Source organism: Metopolophium dirhodum, chromosome 1 (genome assembly GCF_019925205.1).
Source record: "Metopolophium dirhodum isolate CAU chromosome 1, ASM1992520v1, whole genome shotgun sequence".
Classification (NCBI taxonomy): Eukaryota; Metazoa; Arthropoda; class Insecta; order Hemiptera; family Aphididae; genus Metopolophium; species Metopolophium dirhodum.
Genome location: NC_083560.1, coordinates 122,968,893 through 122,986,780, shown reverse-complemented (window position 1 = coordinate 122,986,780; position 17,888 = coordinate 122,968,893). Strand labels below are relative to the sequence as shown.

General features: G+C 26.0%; 1 protein-coding gene across 2 annotated transcripts in view; it reads left to right on the top strand.

Annotated features, from left to right (window-relative positions):
* Positions 1 to 4,950: 4,950 nt before the first annotated feature.
* Positions 4,951 to 17,888, top strand: part of LOC132933872 (multiple epidermal growth factor-like domains protein 8) — a 35,274-nt gene continuing 22,336 nt past the window's right edge. The window contains exons 1-8 of one of the 2 annotated variants that reach the window (XM_061000145.1): positions 4,951 to 5,084; positions 5,146 to 5,426; positions 10,612 to 10,775; positions 15,572 to 15,855; positions 15,939 to 16,117; positions 16,195 to 16,421; positions 16,610 to 16,722; positions 16,781 to 17,025. In XM_061000145.1, the coding sequence (XP_060856128.1) occupies positions 5,237 to 5,426; positions 10,612 to 10,775; positions 15,572 to 15,855; positions 15,939 to 16,117; positions 16,195 to 16,421; positions 16,610 to 16,722; positions 16,781 to 17,025 (1,402 nt within the window). In that variant the 5' untranslated portion in view covers positions 4,951 to 5,084; positions 5,146 to 5,236. Of the gene's footprint in view, positions 5,085 to 5,145; positions 5,427 to 10,611; positions 10,776 to 15,571; positions 15,856 to 15,938; positions 16,118 to 16,194; positions 16,422 to 16,609; positions 16,723 to 16,780; positions 17,026 to 17,888 lie in introns of those variants that run through there. The other variant, XM_061000146.1, reaches the window with a different exon arrangement.

The following is a 17,888-nucleotide window of genomic DNA, read 5'->3' as shown; positions in this document are numbered from 1 at the left end:
CAAGACAGCATTTTGTAATGATAATATTATAATAACGTTATACTACTATTACTCATTGTTACAATGTTATAATAATATTATTAATCAAAAAATTGCTGTCTGGGGTCATCACCTTTTAGGACAGTAAAAGTGCTTGGATTTTCTTCAATAGTAACTTTTCTGATAGGAAAGTGAATCTAGTTGGTACTTTGGGGGGTCAAAAGTAAAAATTTCCCAGTAGTTTTCACAAGCGACGTGAAAAACAAAAGAAAAATTAAGGAAAAACGGGAATTTTTACGCAAAATCTGTTTTCGAGAAAATCGATTTTGGTTTTTGGTGTAACTCTAAAACAAATGACCGAAAGTACATGAAATTTTGACTGAATGTTTAAATTAGCATTTTCTATACACCATAACATTTTCCAAATATTTTGAGCTGTTTACGGATATTTTTAGTTTTCATTTTTTTTAGTTTTTTTTTCTATAAATAACAATAAAATTTTATTTGTTGGTTAAAAAAGCTTGAAAATTTAATAGAAAGCTCCTAGGTTCTTGTTTCAAGGACAGATAAAAAAAATTAAAAATCCATAGTCACAATTTTTTTTTATAAGCATTTAAAGTTCAAATATTGACAAAATACGTAAAAAAATACGAAAATTTGCAAATTATTTTGAGTTAGAAATTCTCTTTAAAAATTTTCTTTTTAAATCTAAGATTTGAAAATGTAACCGAGATTCCTCATAAGTTTGTCTACCTTTGTCGAAAAAAAAAATGTCTACAAGAAAGTCAAATTAAATTTTTATGAGCGTTTGAAATTCATATTTTTACAACATTTGATGTTTACTTGATTTCTTATGTAACGATTTTCTTATTTTGTTGTAATTAAAAAACGTATGACTGTAGATATTTGAAAATGTCTAGCATTTTCTATACACCATACAATTTTGAAAATATTTTGACTCTTTTTGAGCTGTTTACGGCCATTGTCAGTTTTCAATTTTTTTAGTTTTTTTTTCTATAAATATCAATAAAAATTTTTTTGTAGGGTAAAAAAGCGTGAAAATTTAATATAAGGCTGCTGATATATCGTTCTAATAGCAGTTGAAAAATATTAAATATACATAGGCACAATTTTTTTTTATAAGCATTTAAAGTTCAAATTTTGACAACATTTATCAAATTTATAATTTATTAATTATTTTGTGGTTAAAAATGTATAAAATGTTTAACTTTTATGGCTAAGGATTGAAAATTTAATACAAGGCTCCACATAAATAGGTTAAATATAAATTACTTTATTCACAATAATATCATCAAATATACTTGGTAAAATCATAGGCTGACTGACCGTTTTTGCTCAGAATCGTTTTTCTTATACAATGATATTATATCATTGAATTCAAATTTAACACCATCCATTACGGTGACCCACTTGTAACCTACTGTACAGCAGAGCGACATCCACTTATCCACCTTTTTTAAATATTTAATTACATTTTCAAATTTTGGATTTGAATGTTCACATTTTTTTGAATTTCTAACTAAAAATAATTTGCACATTTTCGTGAATTTTACGTATTTTGTCAATATTTAAACTTTATTAATGCATATAAAAAAAAAAATTGTGACCATGATTTTTTAATAACTTTTTTCTGTCTTTGAAACAATATATTAGGCGCCTTATCCTATTAAATTTTGAAGCATTTTTACTAAACAAATAAAATTGTATTGATATTTATAAAATAAAAAACTGAAAAAAAATTGAAAACTGATAATTTCCGTGAACAGCTCAAAAAGATTCAAAATATTTTGAAATGGTTATGGTTAGAGCGCGGATTTTTATGCACTAAAAAGTATCAAAATATGCCATATAATATGCAGTAAAAATCATGAAAATATGCAAAAAATATGCAGTAAAAATCATGAAAATATGCAAAAATATGCAGTAAAAATCATGAAATTCATTTTTTTTATTTATTTAAAATTTTACAAATTAAACTTCTTATAACAATTAATTACTTAAATACTAAAATATTAAATACTTATATAAATTTCTCTTTAAATTTTTTTAATTTTATTTACTATTAAAATGAATGATCATATGCATTTCAAGTTTTTTTTCAGTGAAGCTATGACGTTTATCAGTTAACATATTTTTAAATACTGAAAACGAACGTTCGACGTCAACCGAAGTTGTTGGGGCATATTTGAAGCAACTTATTATTTTCGGGTCTTGATAAACATCTTCGAGCTGAACGTTTTCGCCTGATAGTACTGCATTTATTTTTCGTAGAATTTCTAGACCTTTATTTTTATTGGAAAGCTCATTTAATTTTGTAGTATGTGTTGCACCTTTTGGCCCAGGAATAGAATTAATTTTTTCTTTGATTTCGTCAATTATTGAAAAATATAAAAAATAAATAAACAAAATTTATTTCTATTTGTATAAGTACTAAACTGTTTTTAAGTGTTGATCTACCTGAGACTTCCTCTCACAAAAAATAGATTTTCCACAAGGATTACAAAATACTACTTTTCCGTCTGTAGTGAAAACTTCGGTGTCTTGGTTTGCTGAAGAAATCCATCCTCGAATTTTGTTGCAAATTGAACTACTTATTTTCGGCATGTTAACAATTTACGGACAACGACAAACGATGAAACTGAATTTACTGAGTCGGTGGTATGTCGATAGTTGACTGATACAGCAAGAGGTATTAAGATTATAGGTAGACACAAAAGTACATAGTACAAAGTACATAGATTATTTTCTAATCGTCGATGTAACAGAGTGGTATGTCGATAACGACGATAACCGACTGACAGAGCAAGAGCGATTAAATTTACGTCGTGCCCATAAAATGTATTTTAATTTTTCTACTTGACAAAATATTATTTTATACATTTTTTTAAATTTTTGCTTCAATATGCAATAAATATGCAATACATTTTGAATATGCTCATAAAAATTTAATTTGAGTTGCTTGTAGACATTTTTTTTTTTTGATAAAGATAGATAAACTTATGAATAATTTCGTATTACATTTTTAAACCTTAGATTTAAAAAGAATAAATTTTATGAATTCACAACTCAAAATAATTTACTAATTGTCGTGATTTTTCCGTGTTATGTCAAGATTTGAACTTAAAATGCTTATTAAAAAAAATTGTGAGTAAACATTTTTAATAATTTTCAAATATCATTGTAACAATATAGTAGGATCCTTGTATTCAATTTTCAAGCTTTTTTACCCAACAAATAAAGTTTTATTGACATCCATAGAAAAAAAGACTAATAAAATTGGAAACTGAAAATGTTCCTAATTAGTTCAAAACAAATCAAAATATTTTGAAAATTTTATCATGTATAGAAAATGCTAATATAAATTACCAGTGAAAAATGCATGTGTATACGTTCATTTGTTTTAGAGTTACATCAAAAACCAAAACCGATTTTGCGTAAAAATTAACATATTTCCTTAATTTTTATGTTGTTTTTCCCGGCGCTTTTGAAAACTATTGGACATTTTAAATTTTGACCTTCCCAATGCACCAACTAGATTCACTTTGCCATCGAACAGGATACTGAAGTTGAAAATCGAAGCATTATTACGACTACTTATCGTGTACACAAATAAATAAAATAAATAAATAAATAAAAAAAAAAAACACATCATTGTAAATTCAATACATTAATTTATTTTTATTTATTTTATTAATTTAATCACTTAATCAATAAACGTGATATTGTTGGTAAGAAAATATTAAATTGTAATACGCATATGAAATAGTGAAAAAAAATACGGCCGATGGGTGGGGGGGGGGTTAAACCCCAATACCCCCCCCCCCCCCGTGAGTATGCCACTAAACGGCATAAGATTTGAATTTCTGAGCGTACATTTGGTATGTTACGCGTTTGTAAGACGGAGACAACACATGCGGGTGTGGCGTTCTCTTAAACATCAAACGGTCAAACAAAATATTATCGTAATTAGTACCATTGATTATAATAATCAATGCAAGGCCTAAAATTAAGATATTTTGCTACTCCACGCCGAATTCCACACCAAAATATTTTAAAATAATGAACATAGACCTAGTAGTGCATATGCCACATATAACTTCATTGCATAATTGTTTTTGCTATTCATTATTAATTAGTTATAATAAATACAATCTGAGACATTCTTCTATAAAATTCCTTGATCCCTATAGGGCTATATGCCTATATGACTAAACATTTTAAAATTAAAAACGAAATAGCTTGGGTATTATACTTATGATATTATAACTTATAAGCCGCCCAGAATATGGTGTAGTCGGTATTATTTTCAGTGTGATTTTAAACGAATACAATATGCTAATTAGTAATTAGTAATTTTCAATAATCAATATTGAATATTAATCAAATAAAAATTTATAAAAGCCGAAAATAAGTACTGCACACTTTTAAATTTGCTACTGCACATTTAATATTAGCTACTGCACATAATTGTATTCCCTGAATCAATGTAATTATACTATACTTCTAGCTAATTACAAGGTACATGTTGTGCACTTGCAAAATATTATAATGATAATATTATGGTATCGCAGATTAAGTGACACTTTCACTTTCACTCATCGACTCATCGAGATGTATATTATTATACTTTTGATACTATAGTACTATACATATTACTATGTATAGTATATACATAAAGTATATAGATTGTATGTATAGTATTAGTATATACATATAGTATATAGACTATAGGTACACTATATATCTATATACTATATGTATATTATATACATCTCGATGCTTTCACTTAATCTGTGATTATAATATGTTGTATATAAATTGTGTCCCTCGGTCGGAATAAAAAACATCAATACTTTATCTCGTTTTCGTTTGTTATTGATATTCGGTGATAACAGGTAACGATACGCCTTAAGTGATAATGGCACAGAAATCAAAACACAAATTGTGTGATAAGAATCTGAATTAATGAACAGAATTCTGAATTAGTGAATAATTTTTTTATTTACTCAACATAAAACTATGAATATCGCTCGGAACCGTCCAAATAACACGTCTTAAATGTCTCCGGCGGTGTTCGAAACTATGTAGGTACGCTAACCAACGTTCCCATCTTATTGATTTCAAATTTTCGATGCATCTTAATAGGTCATTGGATTTTTCATCTACAAACTCTGTTGCACTAAAAAATGTGACGATGAGGATTGCGTTTAATGTGTATCCAACATGTTAAACCGTAATGGGAGAAATATCTGTCATGTTTCCGAGGGAATTGCTGGCGATCGCCTTGTTGTTGAATGCTGTTCGTTCAAACGATGTGCCTTGCGACAAGACCCGTACCATCTTGTCCCAGGCTAGTGGAATCATCACTCATGGTCCCCCGGGAACAAATTACTCACAGAACACTCACTGCGAATGGTTAATCAAAGGTAAGTTACTTTGATTAAAGTTATAGAATGAGAGTTTGTTTTATTGTTACAAATCACAAATCTTAATTGAAATATATTTGTTAACTATTGTTGCGTGCAAACCTATGTACCAATAGACAATAGTAGTTAAAGTATGAAAATTAAGAGTAGAATAAGTTGTTTACAGTTAACATTCTTTATTAAATTATTGGGTACATATTTTTAATTAGTTACCAATGCCTACTTAATATGTGGAATTGGTATCATGCAATAAAGTAAATATAGCAATTTTCATTGAGATTTATTTGATTATAGCAATAGCTATTATTATTATTATTATTATTATTACTACTACAAATGCTGAATGAATTTAGTTCAAGCTTAACTTCTTATTTATTAACCACTGGTAATGTCTTAACTAAATCAATTGACCTACCAAATATTTTAATCTTATTTTTTATATTATTTTCAATTTTATGGCACCTTAGCACCAGAAATTTGATAGTTGCACAATCACTTTGTTTGACCCGGTGGCAAAACACTAATTAACTTATTTCCAACTGAATTAAGTGAATATTTTTCTCTGTATTAACTTTAAAGTTTTAAAGTTGGATATATTGAATGTTAATTATTTTACTATAAACAACGTTCTTAACATTGACTCTAGTTAATTTTTTTCATTACCTTATCCACCTTTAAATATTATTAGCTTTGGCTAATGCTTGATTTGCAATTGTTTTTAAAGATTTAAAAATATTAATTCTCAGCTCTTGCTTTGAAAATAAAAGGTTCATTAGTAAATTATCTTTTATTGTGTTGACCTTATATTTATAGATATCAATGCATAATAGGTTCATGTTCACATATTAATGTATCAATATAAATATTATTAACTGTATCAATAGCGTATATAGGATTTTTCACAGGGGGATATAAATAGACATAATCATATTATTATATACATGTTGTATTATGTACAAAATGTTGTCCTCCATAGGGTGATATGACCCCTATATCCCCCTCCCCATAGATACGCAACTTAATTGTAGAGTCTCATGTTCATACTTTTTTTTAGCTGAAATTGAATAATAATTCTTACCTTCTGTTGTACAAGACTATTAACTTGACCACCTCAGCTGTAGTAACTACTACTATTGAGATTTTATCACATTGCTTATTTTATTACGAATAATTGAAGAAACCGATATTAGTTGTGTATCAAACATATTTTAAGACAGTGTATAAATTATAAATTGTTATATAGCTCGACTGAGTCTTTAAATTATTCATTAGTTATTAGTTATTACACAAAAGTGACACAATTTTGAAACAAAATATAATATTTAACAAAAATCCATTGTTAGTTCTAATTTAATTTTTACCATTAAGAGGACATGCATGTGTTGTCTCCGTCTTACAAATGTACAAAATAAAAAAAAACTGTTTTACGCAAGACAACTTTACTCCCTCCATATTTGTAGTAGAATTACAAAATTCACAACGCATAGGGAAGAGCTTTATTTGTGTCGTAGTGTTTTCATTTTTTTAATAACACTAACCAATAAGTTTTAATAATTAAATGAAAAAAAAACAAAAAATTCTAATGTTCCTTAACTGATGACTTTAACTGTACTTATATTATCCAAATAATAAAAACACTACTACACAGTTAAAGTTCTTCCCTATGTGTTGTGGATTTTTGGTAATTCTACTATAAATACAGAGGGAATAAAATTGTCCCACGTAAAACGTTTTTTCAATGTTGTAAATTTATAGGACGAAGACAACACATGCGTGTGTGATATTCTCTTAAACTGTTCTAAATAATGGATGATATGACAACAGGAGTTTAAATTTAACTGTATAAGGAGTAGGTAGGTAAGTTTGCTTCAGAAATATTGTACTTAACGTATAGGGACATATTTTACACATTTTAATTTATATTTGAATATAGGTAGCAACTGTTACCTGATAATTACTATACATATTATAATATCCTATGGTATTTTAAAAATGTATGAATAATTATTTTTAAATTTGGAATCTTTGATATCTTGTCACCTTGATCATATTAAAATGCTAATTTAGGTAGTCTGCAATAACCGAGATAATAACAAAAAAGCAGTACATTTTGGTAGCTTTAAATAACCATATTGTGACACTTATCACAATTCTTGCCTGTAGTCTAGTCACGGATAATAAGAAAGTACCATATTATACATAAACATAATTCACTATTCAGTATACTTATTATATTTTATCTTATAATTATATGCAACCAAGCTAATATAAATTTACTTTTTGGATTTTAAACAAAATGTTTAGTGTTAAAAAACCTTATTATTAATTTCATAACCATCAAGGCTTAAAACTAAATAAATTGAACAAAAATCATTTGCAATAAATGGAATCGACTCTTTAAAAAAAATGATATCAAAATGAAAACATTTATTTTTTTCTATAAATAATAGATTAGGATTAGATTCTTTTTAATATAAATTGTTTTTCATAAACATTTTTAACGTGATTTATTATCAAAATCCTTGATAAATCATTGCATTCAAAAAATGATTCTGAGCGAAGTCTGTTTTATTACTAAGTAAATTTTATGATATATATGTAGATTACGAATTTTGATGCATTATATAACCAAATAAAATCATTTGCAATAAAGCTATGAAAATCCTTTAAAAAACTTAATAAAATAACTATAAGATTGATTTGTATCATTATATTATATTTTTACTAATTTATTTTGCTGTAATTTTTTCTTTCCATGGTTAGTCTGTAAATTTAATTAACTCTTTTAGGTAGTTAATTTATAAAAATAAATGATAAAACAGTACTAAAATAATTTCCTAATATCATCTGAGTTGCTGCATTGAAAGAATTAAGTGTTTTTAAGTTTTCAAACATACATTTTTATCGACAATCGTATTATAATATTTGTTTATACTTTTAAAAAAAACTTTATTCTACGTCATTTGATGGATTTTGATTTCAATTTTGTATAAAAATTAAAAAACAAAAATACTATAAGTATATTTTTAAAAATTGGGTCAAGCTCTAAAAAAGCACTATAAATAACATAAAAGCATAAAACCCCAATTTAGCCAATTTATGAATATACATAATGTGCCGGTTGTCTATTGCGCATTACTATTGTTAATTTTGACCTTTTTTGTAAGGCAGTTGCACATCATTTGATTTATGGGTTATACAATATACATGGTTTGTGTATCAACTGTTTACCTTGCATCAAAAGGTCAGACATCATTTGCATATGAAAAAAGGTGTATTTATTTATTTTTAATTATAATTTACTCAAACTATATGTATATTTGTACTATAATTTATAACTGACTATAATATGCCTAATTGAAATAAACACAATTTATTTTTAATTCATTTTTTCTCAAACTATATGTATAGTATTTGTTTTTTGGAATAAAAATGTGATTTTGTTGTCAAAACATTATAAAATGTTAAAATAATATGGTTTTGATGAATTTTGTCAAAATTTGAAATAAAAACGCTAACTTAATAAAAACTTGTGCCTATGTATATTTATTATTTTCGATTCTGAGTGAAACGATAAATGTATTGATTTTACAATGATGTGTGTTTTTTTTTTATTTTTTTTTTGTGTGTACACGATAAGTAGTTGAAATAATGATTGGATTTTCAACTTCAGTATCTTGTTTGATGGGAAAGTGAATATGGTTGGTGCATTGGGGAGGTCAAAATTTAAAATTCCTACTAACTTTCAAAAATGCCTTAAAATGTCCAATAGTTTTCAAAAGCGCTGGGAAAAACAGCATAAGAATTAAGGAAAAATGGTAATTTTTACGCATAAAGGGTTTTCCACAAAATCGATTTTGGTTTTTGGTGTAACTCTAAAACAAATGAACGTATTCACTTGAATTTTTCACTGGTCATTTATATTAGCATTTTCTATACATGATATTAGTCTTTTTTTCTATGGATGTCAAAAAACATTATTTGTTGGGTACAAAAGTTTGAAAATTTAATACAAGACTCCTACTATAATGTTACAATGACATTTGAAAAATATTAAAAATCCTTAGTCACAGTTTTTTTTTTATAAGCATTAGTGTTCAAAAATTGACAAAATATGGAAAAATCACGAAAATTACCAAATTATTTTGAGTTAAGAATTCATAAAATTTTTCTTTTTAAATCTAAGATTTTAAAATGTAATTTCAAGATTTCTTATAAGATTATCTACATTTATCAAAAAAAAAATGTCTATAAGAAAGTCGTATTTTAAAATTAATTTTTACGAGCGTTTGAAGTTCATATTTTCACAATGTTAGATATTCACTCGATTTCTCATGTAGCGGTTTTGTTATTTTATTGTTATTCAAAAACTAATAAATGTAGATATATGAAAATTTTACTAAATGTTTATATTTTCATTTGCTATTCATCATAAAATTTTGAAAATATTTTGACTTTTTTTGAGCTGCTTATGGACATTGTCAGTTTTCATTTTTTTTTGTTTTTTTTTCCTATAAATATCAATAACATTTTATTTGTAGGGTAAAAAGCGTGAAAATTGCATGCAAGGCTCCTGATATATTTTTACAATAGCAGTTGAAAAATATTAAAAATACATAGGCACAATTTTTTTTTATAAGGAATTAAAGTTCAAATGTTGACAAAATGTATCAAATTTAAAATTTAATAATTATTTTGTGGTTTAAAATTTATTAAATGTTCAAATTTTATAGCTAAGGATTGAACATTTAAAACAAGGTTAAATAGATTACCTATATATAAATTACTTTATTCACAATAATATCATCAAATATATTAGTAATACCATAGGCTGACTGACTGTCTTCGCTCAGAATCTTTTTTCTTATACAATGATATTATATCATTGAATTCAAATTTAACACCATCCATTACAGTGACCTACTTGTAACCTACTGTACAGCAGAGCGACATCCACTTACCCACCTTTTTAAACATCTTAAATTATTCATTATCTATATGACTATAATAATACATATGTATGTACATTTATATAATCATGACTATAATTCAATTGAATTAATCCAATTTATTTTTGATTGTTTGTATCTATTTATTGTATGTGAATTAAATTTATAGCTCATAGACTTCTATTACCTGTAAAAAATTATTTTTTAACCGTAAGTATTTTTTTTACTTGTTTTAGCGAATAGTACAAATCAGTTTATTACTTTGGAGTTCAAGACACTAAACACAGAATGTTCTTATGACTATGTATTTGTTTATGATGGAGATTCTTTTAATTCACCACTCCTTGGAAGTTATAGTGGAAAGAATCAACCTCAATCGATATTAGCGTCATCCGGTTTTGTAAGTATTTTTACTGAATATATTATCATATGTATCAATTTAAAAACAATAATTACATTGTTTAAAAATTATTTATTGCTACCAAATTAAATATTTTATAACAATGCTATTTAATTTAAAAAAGTTTTGCATGTCAAATGTTTAAATGTATTTTTAAATAAACAAATAATAATGCTACCAAATTATTATAGTTTTTTGAAAAATATTATTTATCAATATTTCAAGACTTCTTGTTAATATGTTACTGGAAATACTGATAATCAGGGAATACAATAAAGTACCTATTAAAAATTTCATATTGTAATTTCCCAATAAAAGCAGCCACACAATGATAACAAAATGAAATAGAAACATTATTTTGAAATGTTATCATAATTATTATTATAATACCTATTTAATCTACATTTCTTCATAGTATAATTCTTTACTATGATTTATGAAATGATTACCAAAAGTAAAAAAATTATATTAAATATTAAATAAAATGAACCACACAAAATAAAAATTAGATTATTCAATGAAAAAATACTTTTAAGTTAATTCGTTTATATAAAGCTAGCGTACTTAATTTTTTTCCAACCCAAAACTAAATTATAAAGTAAAGTGTTTATACTTTATACAGTATTTCCATATAAGTTAGATTTGAATGATATATATGTTTAACTTTAAGCAATTCATGGTAAATATTTTTTGACATGAAAACAAAATAGTGAAATATAATTAAATCAAAACAAAATTAATTAATTCTTACTTCTTAAAATTAAAAATGAATTAGTTAATTTCACATTAATTAAAAAAGAAATTTAGTAAGTTAACAGTTAAGTTAATGTAAAGCCAAAAGTAACTAGTTAAGTTAAAAAGTTAAAATAAAATAAATTTTTTAACTTAACTATAACTTTTTAACTCGTTAATGCCCAGCCTTGCTATAGTATATGAATATATATTTTTATTAAATATTAATAATGTGGTAATTACACTAATTAGCTTTTAAAAAATATTTGTTCAGTCATTTGCAAGTGGTTGTGTGTAATATTGTCTAGGGATTTTTATTACGATAACCACAGACCATATATTATTATTGTGAAAAATGAAACTCGAGTAAATAAATATTTGGTTTTTTTTTTTTTGATGTTTTTTTATATTAATAAGTGAATATAGGGTGTGGAAGCAATGCCCTTACAATTTAATTTCCATACAATATCAGGTAAGGTTAGAGCTCCCCCCCCCCCCAAAAAAAAATGTAAGCCATAATGCGCCACTGGTTATGGCTTTGGGATATTTTTAGAAATGAGTAAAATATTTTTTAATTACTCTCAATAAAAACTTTTTACTTAGTAAAAAATGCTTGAAAATGTAATACACAGGTTCCTTATAAGTTTCGTTAACATGTGTTCAAAAATACATAACCTCGATTATTTTTTATATGCATTCAAAGTTTAAATTTTGACAAAATTCATCAAAATTTCGAAAATTATGAAACTATTTTTCAGTTAGAAATTTGTAGAAGTTTTCTTTTTATAGCTAACATTAGACATTTTAATAGAAAACTCCCCAAAAATGTTCCTACTATAATCAAAAAAAAAAAGTCTACCAGAAAGAAACATTAATTTTTATGAGCGTTTGAATTTATAATTTTTAAAATATTGGATTTTTATCGGTAAATTAACAAATTTTCATTTATCAATTCTTGATATTTTGTTGTAATTCAAAAACAAATAATCCTAGATACTTAAAATTTTTACCAAATGTTAATACTACCATTTTCTATATATATGGTAATACTTTAAAACAATTTTGAATTTATTTTGAGGGATTTATAGCCATGATATTTTTTTCAAATTTTGTTCCAAAAAAATTTTATTAGTAGGTTCCCAACAAAATTTTTTACCTCTATCAAAAAAAAAGAGTTTATCGCAAAATCACGCTATGAGGTATTTTAGATTTTTGTAAAAATTAAATGTGTGAGTATTAAATTTGATTATTTATACAAGTAGGTATGACAAAACGTCTCAGCTCAGAATCATTTTTCGTATACAATGATTGATATTGAATTCGAATCGAACACATTCATCACAACAACATGCTCGACCACTACTGTACAGCAGACCGGTACCCAATTGTGCACTTTTTTTAAATTTTAAAATTTTTTTTTATTTTTGTCTGTCCACACGATAAGTAGTTGAAATAATGTTTCGTTTTCAACCTCAGTATCTTGTTTGATGGGAAAGTGAATCTAGTTGGTGCATTGGGAGGTTAAAATTTAAAATCATATTAACTTTCAAAAACGCCGGGAAAATCAAAATATAAATTAAGGAAAACCGGAATTTTTACACAAATATGAATTTGGTTTTTAGTTCAACGTACAATTTCGATGCACGTTTCTGGTATGATACAATTATCAGGATAACACTGTGTTTTTAAAAACATAATTTTTTCATAGGGAAGATAAATATTTGCATTTCGTAATTTTGCAGGCATTCTAATATTTATGTAAGTATTGTTCTTTTATTAAGTTGTTACCATCGAAAATAGCTCAGGCCTCGTCTGGTTTGTACGGAATCTGTTTAAATGTTTCTGATTGGTAGTAGTAATAAAGACAATTTAAATAATTCTTTTTCAGAAAAGAATTTTTAACAGTATTGTATTTATTCAAATATACTACTAAAATATATTGTTGGACCAAAAAATAGTCAATTAAGACCGAGTACTCGATTCAAGGCTATTTTTAGTATTTTTTTTTTAAAATAAATGTTAAAACTATAAATAACTGATAGAACACAAATATTTCCGATAAGAATACCAGGTAGGTGATAATTAAAAGTTTAAATTTGGTTCACATTAGTAATTGTCAGGGCAAGGTTTGTATGAAAGAAAATTAAAAATATTTTTGAAATTCTAGTGTAGTATAATTATTTAAAATACTTGAGCAATTCCCAGTACTCAAATTTTTTTCATACTTGGCATTTGTCGAGTACTCGTGTTTTTAACTCGAAATTTTTGGAACATTAAAAAACCATAGTCGTCCAACACTATCTATTCTTTGTTTGAATGGCTAGGTTTCAGCACCAATGGTGAAAATCTTGACTGTTATTGAGCTGTTTGCAGAAATTTTAGATTCTGAGCGGAGTCAGGATACATGACATCATGAATGTATTGATTTTATAACAATGTGTGTTTTTTGTTTCTACTGTTAATTGATTTATCATAACATTTAAGCATTCAAGATATTCAATATAATCTGTGATATTTTGCAATAATTTAAATAAAATGTTTTAGATTTTGAGCGGAGTAATGAATGTATTGATTTTACAACAATGATGTGTGTTTTATTTTTATTTTTTTTTTTTGTGTCTGTCACCATCATTTGGGGCAGTAAAGCTGCTTCGATTTTCTTCAATAGTATCTCGTTCGATGGGAAAGTAAATCTAGTTGATGCATTCGGGAGGTCAATATTTAAAGTTTCCAATAATTTTCAAAAGCGCCAGGAAAAAGCAACATAAAAATTAAGAAAAAATGGGAATTTTGAAATCGATTTTGATTTTTGATTGAGTTTTTTAACTCTATAACAAATGACCGTATATACATGACATTTTCTCAGGCTATTTATATTCGCATTTTCTATACACGATAAATTTTCAAAATATTTTGATTTGTTTTGAACTGTTTACAGTCATTTCCAGTTTTAAATTTAATTAGTTTTTTTCTATGAATGTCAATAAAATTTTATTTGTTTGGTGGTAAAAAAAGCTTGAAATTGTAATAGAAGGCATCTATTATATTGTTGCAATGACATTTGAAAAATAATAAAAATTCATAGTCATGACTTTTTTTACAAGCATTTAAAGTTCGAATTTTGACAAAATTAATAAAAATTTAAAATTTAAAAATGTATAAAATGTTCAACTTTTATAGCTAAGGATTGAAAATGTAAAACAAAGTTCCACGTAAGAAGGTTATTTTGTAATCAAAAAATCTCAAAAATATATAAACACAGTTTTTTTTAATAGTTATTTTATGTTCAAATTTGGACAAAATTACATATTAAATAACCAAGAATAACGATTTTAGTTATTTTATAATATTAATTCAACTTACCGGCTACCGTATTAATAATAAGTAACCACATTAAACATTATATAAAATATCCACACTGACAAACCGTCTCCACTCAGAATCGTTTTTCTGTTTTCGTATACAATTATATTATATCATTGAATAATGAATTCTAATGTAATACTATCCATTATACAGTGACCCACTTGTAGTCTACTGTACAGCAGAGTGACTTGCCCACCTTTTTTACTGTTAGACCTTAATAGAAATGATTTTCCTAAACTTATCTATGAATATAAATTAAATTGTTACAATTTTAGTGATAGGAATTCAACTATAATAGTTGAAAGTTTTGTAGAAAAAAGTAATAAAAGATCACTGTTTCATTTATTTTCTCTTAACTCTGTTCTATTATTAAATCGTCCTAACTTTAAAATATTATAACTAATACATTTTTTATTTATTAGACTATTTATTAGACTATTTATGAAAATTCAATAATTTGTATTTAGTGCAAAAATGAATCTCTATTATAATTATTATAATTCTGGATCACTTTAAACACCAACTTTAATCTTTATGTGATACATTTTAAAAACAGTTACCTAATACATGATTCAATTGTAATTCATTATTATTAAACATTAACTTTCTTTATTATACATATTTAATTATTTTCATGACTATTTTTATTATTTTCATTACTTTTTAGTTTATATTAGTTTATTTTGTTTTATGTTTAGATGTTAATATTGTTATTCAGTGACACAAATTATGCATTAGAAGGTTTTGAAGCTTCCTATTATGTATCTGATTGCCCAAGAAATTGTTCAAATCATGGATTTTGCCTTCGAAATTTTTGTGTGTGTGATAACGAATGGGGTGGACCTGACTGCGCAACTGAACTGTGTCCTGATAAATGTGGTGAACCTAACAGGGGTGTGTGCAAACAAGGTCGATGCCATTGCTTACAAAACTATTCAGGAATGGGTTGCACATTGAATAGTTCTGATTCTACAGGGAATAGGTTTGATATTTTTTAATCTTTATTAAAGTATTATCTTACAATTTCAACATAAAGTATGATTTCCATCATTTGTTGAATTTTAGATGGCATGACTTGTATCAGGGAGGCATACATCCGAGAGCAGCCCATTCAGCTGTGTATATTTCTGAGGCTGATTCTTTATACATTTTTGGTGGATATGATTTAAACAATATTCTTGGTGATCTCGTTGTCTTTCGGTTTAACACTTCTATGTGGTACGATCGAAATAATAATGTCATAGGTAACATAATTGTAATTTAATAAATAAATATTTGTAAGTATATCTTAATATTTATTTTTGTTGTTTTGCACAAATAGATCCTTTACACACAACCGTCAATTCCATTGGATCAGCCACAATAAATGCTCTGATGACTGCAAAGTTAGGAGACACAACAATTGGAACAAATCGATCTAAATACTCTTCTTTTGATAATACTAGTCGTGTAAATGAACATAGACGGAACAAAACGTGGTCAGCTGTATTACATGATATCTTTGTATCACTAGCTGACGATTCAACATTCCTTGAACATCAAAATGATGTAATTTTATTTTATTAATAAAATATATTGGTGTATTGTATACATCTTAATCTTAATAAATAAAAGAAAAATTAATTTAGTTAAAATTTCCATCACTTCAAATTATTGTGCTTTAAATTTATGTGAATTAAGTTGTATATTATGTTTATAATTATTGATTACTAAGTATGTTTGTTTTCACAATTCAGAATACACGTCATTCGCCATTTGAGTTTCCTAATGATGAAAATAATGAACATATATTGAATGAAATTAAACAAAAACGATTACCAGCTCCGCGCTTTGGACATGCAGCAACAAAGTGGATTATAATATTATATAAAAATACAAACAAAAATTATATTAAAATGTTTTTTCAGGTACAATGGAGGATTTCTCATGTATGGTGGTAGACTGAAAAAGGGTTTGTCAGGAGAACTATGGTTTTATAACATATATACTAAAAAATGGTTTTTACGAGCACAACATTCTACAATTATACCGCCTGCTCTTACAAGACATACTCTAACATATGTGGAACATACAAATACTATTTATTTAGTTGGTGGTAGTAATAGCAAAGGATATTTTTCTTCTCAAATATTTTCTATTCAACTTAATACAGGTAATTATATACCATTTTTGATTTAAAAATAAAATGTATAATATTAAGGGACCTTGCTACAGTAAATATTTAAGGGGCAACATTTAGGCAATTTCTAATCTTGTCATAGCCGCCTCGGATCTATGTGTTAGTTGTAAATGATTATTAATGTGAGTGAAATTAAATGTGGGTATCCTCTCTCATACGCGCATGCACATGTCAATAACTCGATAACAATATCAATTTCATTACACAAATTTTACAAAAACATACATTTGTTTTGACAAAATGAAAAATAGCTAACATTGTCTGATTTTGATTCTGAAAAAATATTTGAGTTCAGCAAAAAAATGTCTGTAGATTGTACTAAACAATTTCCGTTGTTAATATTAATTTTAATTTTAATTATGATTTGAAAAAATTGATATTTTCAAATTTTGAATTACAGTTCACAATAATATAAAATTGAGTTTTTACAAAGTGCTTTGTAGGATCTTTAGACAATTTTAATTTTCTAGTGAGTTCAAATTTTTTTTCAGAATCAAAATCAGACAACGTTAACTAACTTTAATTTTGTCAATACTTTAAGTCTTTTCAGCTAAAATTGGCAGCAGTAGCAAGGCCTTCTTAATAAAAAACTATAATCAACAAAATACTTAGTTAACAATTTAAATATTTCCTCAGTGTAGATGGGCGGAGTGGAGTAGTATTGGGTTACCCCGCAAATGTTTGTCCATTACTCCGCTTGTCTAAACTTTAAATACTTGATAACTCATAAACTACTCGTCCTAAATTCAATTTTTTGTATCAAAATACTTCGAAAAATATTCTGCTTTGGAATATGAAATTAAAACTCTATGTTGTCATCAAAAAAATAAAAACTT